The sequence below is a fragment of the Corythoichthys intestinalis genome, chromosome 5, assembly GCF_030265065.1.
Source record: "Corythoichthys intestinalis isolate RoL2023-P3 chromosome 5, ASM3026506v1, whole genome shotgun sequence".
NCBI classification, from domain to species: Eukaryota; Metazoa; Chordata; class Actinopteri; order Syngnathiformes; family Syngnathidae; genus Corythoichthys; species Corythoichthys intestinalis.
In genome coordinates, this window is record NC_080399.1 from 45,517,212 (window position 1) to 45,531,636 (window position 14,425).

The 14,425-nt window shown below is 44.0% G+C and overlaps 1 protein-coding gene across 1 annotated transcript; it reads right to left on the minus strand.

Moving 5' to 3' along the window:
- Nucleotides 1–2,366: 2,366 nt before the first annotated feature.
- Nucleotides 2,367–6,026, minus strand: LOC130916679 (uncharacterized). The gene is made up of 3 exons (XM_057837568.1): nt 5,905–6,026; nt 4,162–4,200; nt 2,367–3,330 (listed from the first exon to the last, which is right to left on the minus strand). Exons 2-3 carry the CDS (start codon nt 4,168–4,170, stop codon nt 2,437–2,439), a joined length of 903 nt encoding a protein of 300 aa, XP_057693551.1. The 5' UTR covers nt 4,171–4,200; nt 5,905–6,026; the 3' UTR covers nt 2,367–2,436.
- Nucleotides 6,027–14,425: the final 8,399 nt, after the last annotated feature.

Sequence of the window (14,425 nt, forward strand, 5' to 3'; positions counted from 1 at the left end):
GTATAAAGATAAAAGTTTGTTTTTTTAATTATACTTTGAGGAAAAAGTGAAAAAAAACATGATAAATGATATACAGACATAATTGATAAATCTGAATAAAATATATTGAACACACACACACAAAAACTGTGTGTGTGTGTGTGGGGGGGGGGGGGGGTTGGGGCACTATTTCGTGGTTTTTCACTGTTCGCGGCGGGTTCTGGTCGCCATTAACCGTGAAAAACGAGGTCCATACATGTACATTTTACTATCATTTTTAGACTTTAACAAGACACTCCAGTGGATGTCAATATTAATAAATTAATGGCTTAGGTCAAAGAAAAAAAAATGCAACATCGTATTAGATGTATTGCACATTGTGTTTTATTGCACAGGAAATATTGCACAGTATGTTTGTTCTCTGCATGACCTTTAATAGTACTCCTTCCTTTCTTGCTGTACTGAGCATCTAAAATGTGAAGAACTTAAGCAGCAGTTCATTGACTTAAAAGCAAGCATTCCTTACCTGTGTACTTGAGAAATGAAAAAAATGTGGATTCACTACAAATGTATACATGATGAGCTATCGATGACAGTCACGTTTGAAGAAAAGCAGAACCATTAAGCGCTCTTTCATGAGATACAGTAACAGAATAGCAATAGTTGACGTGTGTATCCACTTTTAAGGACTTTCTTGTTGGGTGGTGGTGTGCTTTGAGATTTCCAAAGTCAAATCAAGCTTATTTGCAGAATCATATAAGGCTCTAATAGGGATTCAAATGGCAACAGTTCATGTCCCTTGTCCACATGCCCCACATTTTCCTGTGCTTGATTCAGATCTATTAAACATTGTACAGCGTAATCCATGGGTTGAAGGTTTTGTCAGTGTTAGATGACAGTTTGACTCAATCTTTGAGTGGAGGACCATCAGAAAGCGAGAGATATAGGGGGCGGTTGACATGGTCTGGGGACAACATACAGTGGGGCAAATAAGTATTTGGTCAATCACTAATTGTGCAAGTTCTCCCACTTGAAAATATTAGAGAGGCCTGTAATTGTCAACATAGTTAAACCTCAACCACGAGAGACAGAATGTGGAAACAAAAAACAGAAAATCACATTGTTTTATTTTTAAATAATTTATTTGCAAATCATGGTAGAAAATAAGTATTTGGTTAATACCAAAAGTTCATCTCAATACTTTGTTATGTACCCTTTGATGGCAATAACAGAGGCCAAACGTTTTCTGTAACTCTTCACAAGCTTTCTACACACTATTGCTGGTATTTTGGCCCATTCCTCCATGCAGATCTCCTCTAGAGCAGTGATGTTTTGGGCTGTCGTTGGGCAACACGGACTTTCAACTCCCTCCGCAGATTTTCCATGGGGTTTTGATCTGGAGACTGGCTAGGCCACTCCAGGACCTTTGAATGCTTCTTACGAAGCCACTCCTTTATTGCCTTGGCTGTGTGTTTGGGATCATTGTCATGCTGAAAGACCCAGCCACGTCTCATCTTTAATGCCCTTGCTGATGGAAGGAGATTTTCACTCAAAATCTCTCGATACATGGCCCCATTCATTCTTTCCTTTACACAAATCAGTCGTCCTGGTCCCTTTGCAGAAAAACAGCCCCAAAGCATGATGTTTCCACTTTCATGCATCACAGTGGGTATGGTGCAATTCAGTATTCTTTCTCCTCCAAACACGAGAACCTGTGTTTCTACCAAAAAGTTCTATTTTGGTTTCATCTGACCATAACACATTCTCCCAGTCCTCTTCTGGGTCATCCAAATGCTCTCTAGCGAACCGCAGACGGGCCTGGATGTATACTTTCTTCAGCAGGGGGACACGTCTGGCAGTGCAGGATTTGAGTCCCTGGCGGCGCATTGTGTTACTGATAGTAGCCTTTGTTACTGTGGTCCCAGCTCTCTGTAGGTCATTCACTAGGTTACCCCGTGTGGTTCTGGGATTTTTGCTCACCGTTCTTGTTATCATTTTGACGCCACGGGGTGAGGAGGGAGTTGAAAGTCCGTGTTGCCCAACGTCAGCCCCAAAACATCACTGCTCTAGAAGAGATCTGCATGGCGGAATGGGCCAAAATACCAGCAACAGTCTGTGAAAAGCTTGTGAAGAGTTACAGAAAACGTTTGGCCTCTGTTATTGCCAACAAAGGGTACATAACAAGGTATTGAGATGAACTTTTGGTATAGACCAAATACTTATTTTCAACCAGGATTTGAAATAAATTCTTTAAAAATCAAACAATTTGATTTTCTGTTTTTTTTTTCACATACTGTCTCTCATGGTTGAGGTTTACCCATGTTGACAATTACAGGCCTCTGTAATATTTTCAAGTGGGAGAACTTGCACAAATAGTGGTTGACTAAATATTTATTTGCCCCACTGTATGCCCCTTTAAAGGAGTCTCTTTAAAGAACTCTCTTTAAAGAACTCTCTTTAAAACCCTTTAAAGAACCCTCGAGCGGTAAGAGGGTGAGAAGAACTGCTTATAACAGTGTTTCCCGTCACATAAGTTGGCTGGCAGTATGGTGATGGCAACAAGCCAAGTTGTGGCACTTTCAGGGAGGCCATGGGATTGGGGCCATTGTAGCTGATCACTGTGGAGGTCACAGTGTTTATGGGGCGCTGGTAGATCATAGGCGGAGGGCTGTGTACTACCACAGTGGGAGGGGACAGCATGGCGTAGGAGATCATGGGCGATGGGGACACTGGCGAATAGGGGGGGGGTGCCTGTGTTACAGGTGACTTGCCAACAAGTACCATGTCTGTAGGTGACTGTGGAACAGGCTGGTGTTGGAGAGGCGCGTGGCGGTCAAATGCGGCTGTACTCTGTTGAGGTGCGATAGTCTTCAGGCCCATGTCAGTAGGTGACTGGGGAACAGGCTGGTGTTGGAGAGGCGCGTGGCGGTCGAATGCGGCTGTACTCTGTCGAGCCGCGATAGTCATCAGGCCCTCCCTGAGGGTGTTGCCGTGGCTGATCTGGAGCGCCATGGAGAGCACCTGGATGTCGTCGGTGAGGTTCTGGCTCACTTCTTGGAACTTAGACTCAATAGAGTTCGATTTTATGATGCTGACAAAAGCTTTGGTTTTAGAAACTTGGCTCATGAGTCCTTTGGCTTTAAAAAGACTTTGAGCAAGTTTCTCGAGGGCCTCCTCGATGTCGGGTGAGACGTTTTCAGGTCGCTCCTTGATGCTCTGTACCATCCTCTCCAAAGTGCGCACGCGCGCGCCCACTTGCCGGCACTGGGTCTTGTTGGACTTTGCCTTTTCCGTCATTTTGTAAATTTCAAAGCACATGCCCAGGATATGTTCGGCACTTGACATAAAAACCTAATAAACACACACATACTTAACACCTCAAATAGACATAACTTGTAAATCACAAAGACATTCTGGACACATAAAAGACACACTTTTGAATCTGGCACATTGTCCAAACCGTCATAGGAAGAAAAGGCACGCTGTGGTACAGAACACAATATTGAGTGGATTTTTGTGCCAGCTCAAACCGTGCTACGTGTTTTAAAATTTGGTAGACCCGCCAACACTAAACTGGAAGTGTCAGCAGCGAGGGTGTGTACCCTGCAGACATGCCTGGTGCAAATGACAATTTGGTGGTTGATGGGCACACTTCTTACTGAATCGCTGAAGATGGGGCCTAAGTTCCAGAGCAAGTAAGACTGCTGGTACAAAGCGAATTTGGTGAGCCTGAGATCGAGGCACAGGCAGATACACAACTCTGCTGATTTGAGGTGGATGTCAAGTTGTTTCATTCATGAATATGTGAACAGCATGCATTACATCTCCAGTATCAATACAGAAATATTATTTTAACACATTTACATCTTTATTATATTTTTTAAAAATCCGGCTGTGTTTACTCTCCTATTTCCTGCCCTTTGTCCATAATGCAGGTTCTCACAAAATTACCAAAACCTGTTTAAATAATCAACTTTGGTTGGCTCAGATTGACACTGGTCTAGATATGCGCTGGGCTGGCCACAAAAATCGGGCTCACATACTTTTGAAATTTGACAGAGACACTGAATTGAACTTGACTCCTCATAGCAGAATTTAGCACATTATTATTATTATGAACACAAATATGTAAAAACAAACACACACATGGATTTTGTAAATGATGTTGTGCATTATACTCACATCGGCCATGTTGATGTTCACGTTGACGCTCACTTGCCACTGAAATCAAAATTTGCTGGTCACAAACAAAACTTGATAACAATACTAATTTATATATGCAATATCAATCCAAAGAGAGCCACACCTTAATTTACAAATTGAATTCATTGCCTGACCAAGCTTGCCATTTTGTTATATAATCACTCCCATTGGAGCCAATTTAAATCCCATTAATATTTACAGAACCCAAAACCCTCTTTTTAGACTTGTTACATATTATTTGGGGGGGACTCTAGGCTGTAAAATCTGTACTATTCATACAATATAAAAAAATAAATATGTTTAAAGGAACATTAGGTAACTTTTCAGTTTTGCTCGATTTTGGCAACGCCGGTGGACAAAAGCGGTAGTGTTTTGCCCTAAGGAAGACAGCGTTTCCCATGAGGACCAGCGCTGCGTTTCTCATGAGGAGCAGCGCATAGTCGCATTAGTGTCGTAAAATCATGATGGTCGCCGACAGATGGATTAAACAACATTTCTCTTTCCAGCGGCAGTGTAAAGGACGAAAAGTAATAAGGTAATAAAGCCGGGCCAATGTTTATTCCATATATCCTGGTAGCCTTCCTTTCTTTTTCCTCCTCAGACAAAACTTTTTGTCTCTTTTTTTGCTCTGCCATTTTAACAGAATTCGCGCAAAAGCGTTAGCATCGACTTACATCGTTATAATGAATGGAGAGAGGGAGAACTGACGTATGGCGTAAAGTAGTTTGCACATTTGTAGTTTTTTTGTGTGTGACAGGGTTCTTGCCACCCTCCTCAAAGTTAGTGTCGATGAAAGCAAGACAGACCCCCTCAAGATATAAAAGAGGTGTCGTTTACCTAGTTGTCAGTCGACATATCATCACAGATGTTATAAAAATATTGCATAAAATTTGAAAAGTTACCTAGTGTTGCTTTAAGTGTAATTACTGTAGTATACATTTTTTAGTGTCCCTTTAGGGGCGTGGCCTAGGGAGTGAGCTGCAAGGGTCTTCATTTGTAAATTTGATTTTTTTTCTAACTTCAGTCAAACCACTGTGGAAGTGTTTGGCGCAGCATTAAAAAAAAAAAAAAAAAAAAACTTTCAACATGATTGGTTTCACTTTGCAATAAGATTTGATCTCGTCAAAATGTGATGTTTCATGTTTTAATGTGATCATTTTGACATTCTTATATTCAAGAACTGCATATACTATAGTTCCATAATCATATCAAGTAACTTTGATTCATAAGACAAAAAAATGGAGTCCGCACATACCTGAGCAAGAAGTTCAACTTCTCTCTTTTACAACATGATAACTTATTGACAAAATGTCAAATCTATCCCTAACCCTTTTCAAACATAATTTTGAACTTGTGTTAGTAGCCTATCCTACCAGATGCTTTTAAATCATGACAAATAACACAAAGCAAAATCAAGTCCGTAATTGGACAAACTGGTAAGTTAGGCTCTGGTGAAACATTTATGGAATTGTGATGCTTAATTATCTATTACACGGAAGTTTTGCAAAAAACAAAAAACAAATACAAAAAAGTTTTTCATCTTACTATATTAGTTTAAAATTTTTAAATTTCAAAGGTTCTCTTTTACTTGAATATGCACAGAATACAGAGGCGAGATATGAACCCTAAATTGATTGTGCGGCAGATGAGCTAACTAAACCAATTAAACAATAAAATGGAAAGAAATCTAAGAAAACATATTAATGAATGAAAATAACTTACAGCTCGTTGTTTATGTAGTCGCTAACCCCGAATGGAGCTGGTCTGTGTGTGAATCGCAGGTGGATGAGTACTTGGCAAAGCCTATAGACAAACCGGTCTCACCCCTACCTACAGAAGTGAAACCAACATTACTTGCGTGTGAGCAGACATTAATTAAATAACACAAGGAACTTTTTTTTTTGTAGGGCTAAGTTTGACAACTGTTTTGAACTACTTTTTGGCAAATCCAAAAGTTTTCACAGTGTTTCTCTATAGTCTCTGTCCCTATTTTCTTTAGAAAAAACAAAAAAAAAGAAAAATACTTTTGTTAATATACGTGCTTGTTTTATACAAAAAAAAGTATTATACTGTATAATCACATACAAGGAAACGTGAAACAAACAGGCATGACACAACACTATTGTGTTTTTGTGTTTTCATGGCTGCTATAATGACAATTGTGTGCAATTAGTAGCACAGCAGTAAGTTCTAAAGCTGCGGAGAGAAAAAACTGCTGGAAACATGCTAGAAAAATAGACAGCTATTTGGAATAAACATGCCAATTTTAGCTTTATCGGATACAAATCAGCAGTATAAATGATAAAATGTCAAAATTTCTGCGTTATATTTGAAACAAGTCCTGTAGAAATATGACATTTACATTAAAACTTGCAATTTATTATGGTAAAAATTAGATGGGAGTACAGGTAGGTGGAAACTGCTGATTATAACTGCTTGTCACACCTCTGATGGTGCCGGTGGGCCTGCTGGAGGGTCGTCAGCCAGGAGACAGCCTTCATTGATGTTTCGCCTCTTTCATCCTGGAACATCTCAGGGTAGTGGGGCAGTGTCAGGGACGTCTACCTGCCACTCCCTGTTGCTGGCTTGCCGGCTGGGCCTCAACGGACTATGCATGGCAGGGGAGTCCAAATCCCTGAGCAAAACACAGGCCTGACCACATACCAAGCGAACTTTGAGCTCCTAAGCCCCTTGTTTCCCCCAAAAACTGCCTTGCTCTGCTGCTTCTGCCAGGTCCTTCAAGGCTTTCCTTAGTTTCGATCTCGTGATTTCCAATGACACCCAGCCTGCTTGATGGCATGTAGCTGCCAATACGACATGTGTCTCCTTCTTTGTTCTCGACGGTGGCGTCCATCCAGTCTTCCGATGGAACTGTTAGTTCCACCATGATTACTGTCCTAATGGAGACAGACCAGAGGACAATGTCTGGCCAAAGAATGGTGGATGTGATGACCTGGGGGAACGTTAGTTGCTGGTCCAAGTCGGCTGTCATGTTCCACTCGCCTCCAAGGGAAAGGAGGGACCACTGCTTAGTGCTGCTGCTGTGGCTCTTGCCTGATTGTTGTATGAACTGGATCCTCTGGCGTGATGTTAGTGGGCTGGTGTTGTTAGCTTAAAGCCTACGGGCCTCGAGGAATTCAGCCAGCCTGCACAGGACTTAGTCATAGCGCCACCTGAACCGTCCCTGTGTCAGTGCGGCCTTGCAGCCGGAGAGGATGTGTTGAAGACTTTGGTTGCTGGAGCTGCAGAGATGTATGTCTCCTCTGTGCTGTACCACAGGTGCAGGGTCTGGAGACAGGGAAGTGTGTCATATGTGGCCCTGATCATGAAGCTCAGCCTTGCTTGGGGCATCCATGAATGAATGAATGAAAGGTTTCACATGCATTAGGCTACGACTGCATTACACTGAAAGAAGGTATCAATGAAAAACTGATTTCCATTCAAAATTGTATTTTTTCACTGATTCACCAAATTCCATCAAAAACTCCATTCGAATCTGAATGCAAAACGTCAATTTTAACCATTCAAGAACATAGGATGTACATTAAACCTGAAGATAAGGTAAACATTTAAAATAATAAAGATATGAGTAACATACTGTACATGTTAGATTTGAAGCTAGGTTTATGTACACCTAGCTTGGCTAAAAAGAACACGCAGGAAGTCGATGTAGGTTTTGTGGAGGTTCGTAGCTGCTCCCCCCAGCTGCTGTGATAGCAGCCGTCTTTATTCTGGGGCAAACAATCAGTCAGGAAAGCAACATAGAACATTGAGTGGACTACATGGGTGCCATATGGCGAAGAACAAGGCTAAGGCTGACTAGACAGAAGTTATCCTATCAGTGGCCAATAGACCCAACTCACATGACGTCACAACCACGCCTCCGCGCCATATTGTCCGTCAACTCGTCGTGTTGACGCATTACCGCTACGTAAATTACTCCTATTATGGCGTGTTTTTCTGCTCGTAAACATTAATAATCAAAATGGTGAAGGCGTGTGTGGCGGTTGGTTGCAATAACAGAGAAGATAGACGGAGAGACTTGAAGTTCTATCGTATTCCGAGAGACCCGGAGAGGAAAGCGAGATGGACTGCTGCAATTCAACGAGAAAACTGGGCTCCAAACGATTACCACAGATTATGTAGTAGTCATTTTATATCTGGTAAGATGCATTTAATATATATTTAGAGGGTTTTGGGCTGACAACCACAATTAAGATCATTGCGAGGTTAATCGCCGACAACATACAGTTTCAAATTCAAGATGCTTATTTATTCCACCATCATTACATTTTGAATAATATTTAGCTGGTATCAAGTGAAAGAAGCTGGCCTCGTCTACGGATCACCAGTTAAACAGGTGTGTCCAAACCTTTTGCAAAGGGGGCCAGATTTGGTGTGGTAAAAATGCGAGGGGCTACCTTGGCTGATTTACATAGAACAATATATTTAAACAAATTTTAGCAAGCCCTTCTGTGTGTCACATTTGCTTTATTATTTGTTTAAATTCATAATTTCAACACTCTCGTCTTTGTAGCGTTCTCTTTCGACACTCGGGCTCTTGCAAAATACTGCTGCTGTGAAATTAAATTAGCTTCAAGTTGCTATAATTTCTCGCTGTGTATCTTCCCTGTAATGTTGTCGTTCATGTCAGTGTGTCTTGTTTGGTAATATCATTATCGCGTCACATCGAACTCTTTGAAAACAGCGACTGTCTCTTTGCAAATGAGGCAGACACAGTTGTTGCGTGTTTTATTGACGATATAGTCCAATATCCACCTATCCTTGAAGCGTCGGCCATCGCAGTCAACTTTTTTTTAAATTGATTGTCGCCATTTTAGAAAATTGGAAGTAAAGGGTCACACGGGGTAATGTTGCTTAGAGTGCTGCTCTTAAAGTTTTTCAAACTTTCGTGAGAATAGGCTGATTTTGTGTGGACAAGATAGTTGTAGATATCAGGGTAGCAGATGTCAGGCAGAGAGGGCGAAGACAGCGGGTCGAAAAATATCGATTTAGGCATCAAATATGGATCTGGCGAATGGATAGACTGAAGCTTTTCCACATAACACCTTTTATGCAACGCATCCAATGAGTTTACAGCGTCTGAAAGCACCGGGACTTCCATGAATTGCACTATAAATTGCACGACAAATTGAAACCATTGAGAATACGGATAAACAATGACGGACAATATGGCGGCCGGATACAGCGACACGTCATTCTGTGACGTTGGTGAGTAGGGTCTATACTACGAACGGAGTTCAACCTCCCCAGAAGTAATCCTGATTACCTGCGGGTAACCGGAGTTGACAAAACCTGGTTATCTAGTTTGTGGTCAATCGGTGCTACGACGCTGATTATGAGGTTGATAAGTCGAACCTGTGTCAACACATCCAGAGTTACTGTGCGTTCACATAAAAGGGGGCGGAGACCAGAGTCAAACTTGTGACGATGGCACGGGCACCTTACTTCACAGAAGAGGAATGCGCGATAATCATGTGGAGTTATGAGGAATTAAAATCCACCCTCACCGCGAAATCCAACACTGCTTCAGCGAATAGAGCGCGACTGGTCTGTTGGCAGCGAATTACAGATCGTGTGATTTGTGAATGCGTCACTATGCCAGTTTACTCATGTCCATGAAAAGAAATAAAGCCTGCTGTCAGGACAATAAAATAAGATTTGGTACGTTAACTGTAAGAAATAATTTATCCTGCATCACCACATGAAGAAGGATGATTGTATGTTTAGTCCCATTGACTGTATGGATATCTACATGTACATATTCAATTCATACAAATGTTCAAAGGACATACTGCAGTATGTCCTTTGAACATCTTCAGAGTAGAGGTTAGATCGGGCCTTAAAAAAATCCAGCCCGACCCGGCCCGATCAATTAACTTGATTTGCACACCCGGGCCCGAAACCCCCCACAATTTTATGTTATATTTGTGAGGACTCGGGAGAAGAAGGAAATGCGGTAATGCGATGCGTGGTTGCGTTTTGTGTGAACACATTTGTGACGATTCCTGTTGCATAATGATAAAAAAAATCAAAGCCCGTCTTTTGTAAGGAATTCCCACAGTTAAACAAGACTGTCAGCTGCATATTCAATAAACATTTATATATTTTATATTTGTGTGTCTGTTGTATCTGGCGGATAGTGGATTTGACATTTATTTTAATCTCTTCGAGTTGGCAGAAAAAACGCAAGTTTTTCTCGATGTTTAAATAGTCTACGTATTTTTATGATTATTATAAATGCATTTACACAACGAAATAACGATGGAATACATATATTGTCTGCTGGCGAGAGAGCGCAAGGACAGGCACCCAATCTGCGCGGTTGTTAGGGCCTGACTTCAGCGGGTTACATTAGTGATGTCCGCTTTGATCAGCTGGCACAGTTAACGAATTCCCTCAGCTGAAAATCTATATCTTTCATGGAGAACATCGTCCGAGAACGCCAGCGGATTCTGGGGATCTCCAAAAACCCGTGACCTCCGAAGAGAGCCCCTCACAATCCGTTCGCCAATGTCGTACGGGTTGTCCAGGTACGCTGTCATTGTCAAGAGGACGCGTCCGCGGAGTAGTTCTGTTTAAATAGAGCGTGGTTAATGGAATCCTGGGGTTAAGCAAGATCTAACTCTGAGACGACCAGGTTTGTCGTGTGGCGTGTGTTGCCATGGCAACCTTCCCTGGTTTCAACATATTGTGGTGACCCTTTGTTACGACATAATTCACCCACCGTACTTGTGTGTGGGAGATGTTGTACGTCACAGTCACGTGCCACAGACACTTTGGAGCCGTGTGGGTTTTGGCTGAGTTAGCAGAGTTCACGAGAGTTCACAGAGAGTTCCAAGCGGCCGGACACAGCAACTCGTCTGCTCAACGGGCCAACAAGACTCCTGCATCGCATCCGACACATTGGTGACCCCGTCTGGCCTCGCTGAAGTCACAGAGGCATTTTTCGAAGACTTTTAGCAATGGCGGCTATTAGCTTTCTCGAGCTACCGATGTTTACCGAGTCTTCTGCGGCCGCGTGGTTCACATGCATGGAGCCGCAGTTCGCCCTCCGCGGTACAGTCGACGATACCATGCGCTTCTACCATGTGGTGGCCACGCTCGGGTACGCGACGGCGGTCAAAGCTCAGCGCTTCGTGGTTTATCCGCTGAAGGGGGACAAGTATACAGGGCTCAAGGTGCACCTCCTCAGACTTTTTGATCTGTTGTGCAAATCGACTTCAAAGAGCTCAATGTGCCCGCCTCGAGAGCCCTACTGCCCGAGGTTCTCCCCTTTCGATGGCGGCGCTTCCGCCCCGGTTCCTCACAGTCGTACTTCTGTCCCAGTACCTGCATCACCACCGCGCGCTCCCGCTCTGCCGCTTCCTGACGCCGACGTTGCTGTCTCGCCTCCGGCCCCGCTCTCGCTCGCCTCGGCTCCGGCGCTGCTCTCCGTCAACGCCGCTGCGCCCGTCCCCGGCTTTCTCGGCTTCGGCGCCGATGCGCCCGCCTGCGGCCTACTCGACGACGGCGCGCCCGCCTGCGGCCTACTCGACGATGGTGCGCCCGCCTGTGGCCTACTCGACGACATCCCGTCCGCCTCCGGCCTTCTCGACGGCGTCCCGTCCGGCCCTGGTCTTCTCGACGGCGTCTTGTCCGGCCCTGGTTTTCTCGTTGACGCTGCGCCTGGTCTTGGCCTTCCTAACGACGTCAATCCTGTGCCTGCGTCTCTGGCCTCTGCTGAAGTCGCTCCAGAACCTGCACCTCTGGAAGTCTCCGAGGTCGCCACACTGCCGGTGCCGCTGGGTACTGCTGCCACTGACCTCGCTCCAGCGCCTCAGGGAGTCTCCGAGGTCAGTCCTCTGCCAGCGCCACTGGCCTACGCCGCTAACTTCGCTGCTGTGCCGGCGCCTCTGGAAGTCTCCGAGGTTGCACCTATGCCAGCTCCTGCGAACGCCGCCCCCGACATCTCTCCTCGTCCACCGCTTTTTGACAACGAGGACGTCGCTTCGACTCCGGGTTCGGTGTTTCCTTCGCTCCTGCTACGACCGGTCGGCTTGGTGCATTTCGCCAGTTGCCCTCGTCCCCGGCCACGACCGGTCAGCTCCAACCGCCGCGCCCATCGCCCTTGTCTGCAGCCTCGACTGGGTGGTGCTGCTCGTCGCACGTCTCGACCTCTTCCTCGACCGCTGCTGTGCATCGTGTGCCGCCTCTCTCGGCGTCCGCTTCTCTGGTCACGCCTGAGCGATGCTGCATGACGCGCTCCTTGTCCTGGACGGCTGCCTGATCGTCGCATTCGGTTGCCCGCCGCCTGGCGTCCTGGTCGTCCTCCAGATCGTCGCGCTTGGTCGTTCGTCATCTGGCATCCTGGACGGCCACCTGATCATCCGTTCGGTCGTTTTCCACAGACGCCCCGGCTGCGCGACCCGACCGTTCCGTTCTGTTGATTCGGGTTGCGCCTGGCGACCTGTGTGAGTGAATTCTGGGGGGACCTGTGTGGTGACCCTTTATCATGACATGATTCACCCACCGAACCTGTGTGTGGGAGATGTTTTACGTCACAGGCACGTGACAGAGACACTTAAGAGCTGTGTGCGTTCCGGCTGAGTTAGCAGAGTTCACAGCGAGAGCAGCAGTTGCATGAGTGGCCTGACACAGCGAACGTTTACTCGACAGGCCATCGAGACTCATAGCATCCCTCCGCTACAATATCCACCTTTCGTAGTCCCGTTTAGCTGATAAATTATGTTGCACAGGATGAAGTTACTACCGAAGTTACCCTGCTAAACCAGAGAAACGGCTTCATAGTACAGGCCACTGGTGAAAGCATAAATGTTAACTGTATGCACAACAATTGTAACAATACAATAACAAGAAATAAGTACAAACGACTTAAAAAAAACATGCATTTGAACCAATCAGAGCTTACTATCTACTGTTATACCCTCGGACTGCAGGAAGAGCTTGAACTTGTTTGGATGTTAGTCGAAGTTCTTTATCCACCATCCGCACAATCTTTCATTGAAATCTCTCATCAATTTTTCTTTTCCGGCTACATCTAGGGTGATTAGCCACAGTGCCATGGGCTTTATACACTTACTGATGACACTGCACATGGTAGACACAGGAACATTCAGGTCTTTGGAGATATACTTGTACTTTTGAGATTGCCCATGCTCCCTCACAATTTTGATGCTTAAGTTCTCAGACAGTTCTTTGGCCTTCTTTCTTTTCTCTATGCTCAATGTGGTACACACAAGGACACAGGACAGAGGTTGAGTCAACATTAATCCATTTTAACTGACTGCAAGTGTGAATTTAGTTATTGCCACCCCGTTATGTGCCACTAACAAGTGCTGTTAATTACACAAATTAGAGAAGCATCACATGATTTTTCAAAGGGTGCCAAATTGCCAATAGTTTTGTCCGGCCCATTTTTGGAATTTTGTGTTAAATGATAATGATTTAATTTTTTTTCCATTCTATTTTGTGTTTTTTCATTGCAAGAAAAATCAATGAAGATATTACTACCAAAACATTTGTAATTGCAATCATTTTCTGGGAGAAATTGAGTATTATCTGACAGAATTGCAGGGGTGCCAACACTTTATACCATGCTGATCACATGTCAGTATGTCTATAGCATTATAGTATATTGACAGCAAAGTCCTTTTTTTTTTTTTTTTTTTTTTTTTTTTTAACTGCCTGCATGTGCTCAGCGACGTGAATTGTCATATACAGAGACGCTGGGAAGAACAAAGTAGAAGAAATAAATGAATAATGAATATCTGTGGAAATGGACTATGCTACACAAGCACTTTATTAGGTCTGTTGTGAACACTTATGTAAATCTGACGTTAGTAGATTGTTCATTTTGTAGACACACGTGTGTGGCAGCGTGGCAGGTTTATTTTTTTTAAACATGGAGTTTTGACAGTTGCCGTCATATTTTCGGGATCAAAGCACCATATGCTCCGGTCCACTACTGCTAAAAATAATAAATTTATACAAGTAATTTTCTCAATTTGCACGTGGGCCCAGTTGTATGTTACACAAAAAGCACCGATTATCCAATTTAGACCAGGTGTACATAGGTGCGAGTGAGTCATTGAGAACTATGAGGAGAGATTTGGAGGGATTGAGACAAATCTCAGTTCTCTCCCCGTAAAATTGTGGATATCTAAAATACATGTGAAAATCTTGGATACATCTGGATCTAGAAAACACGTGTGAATCGTGG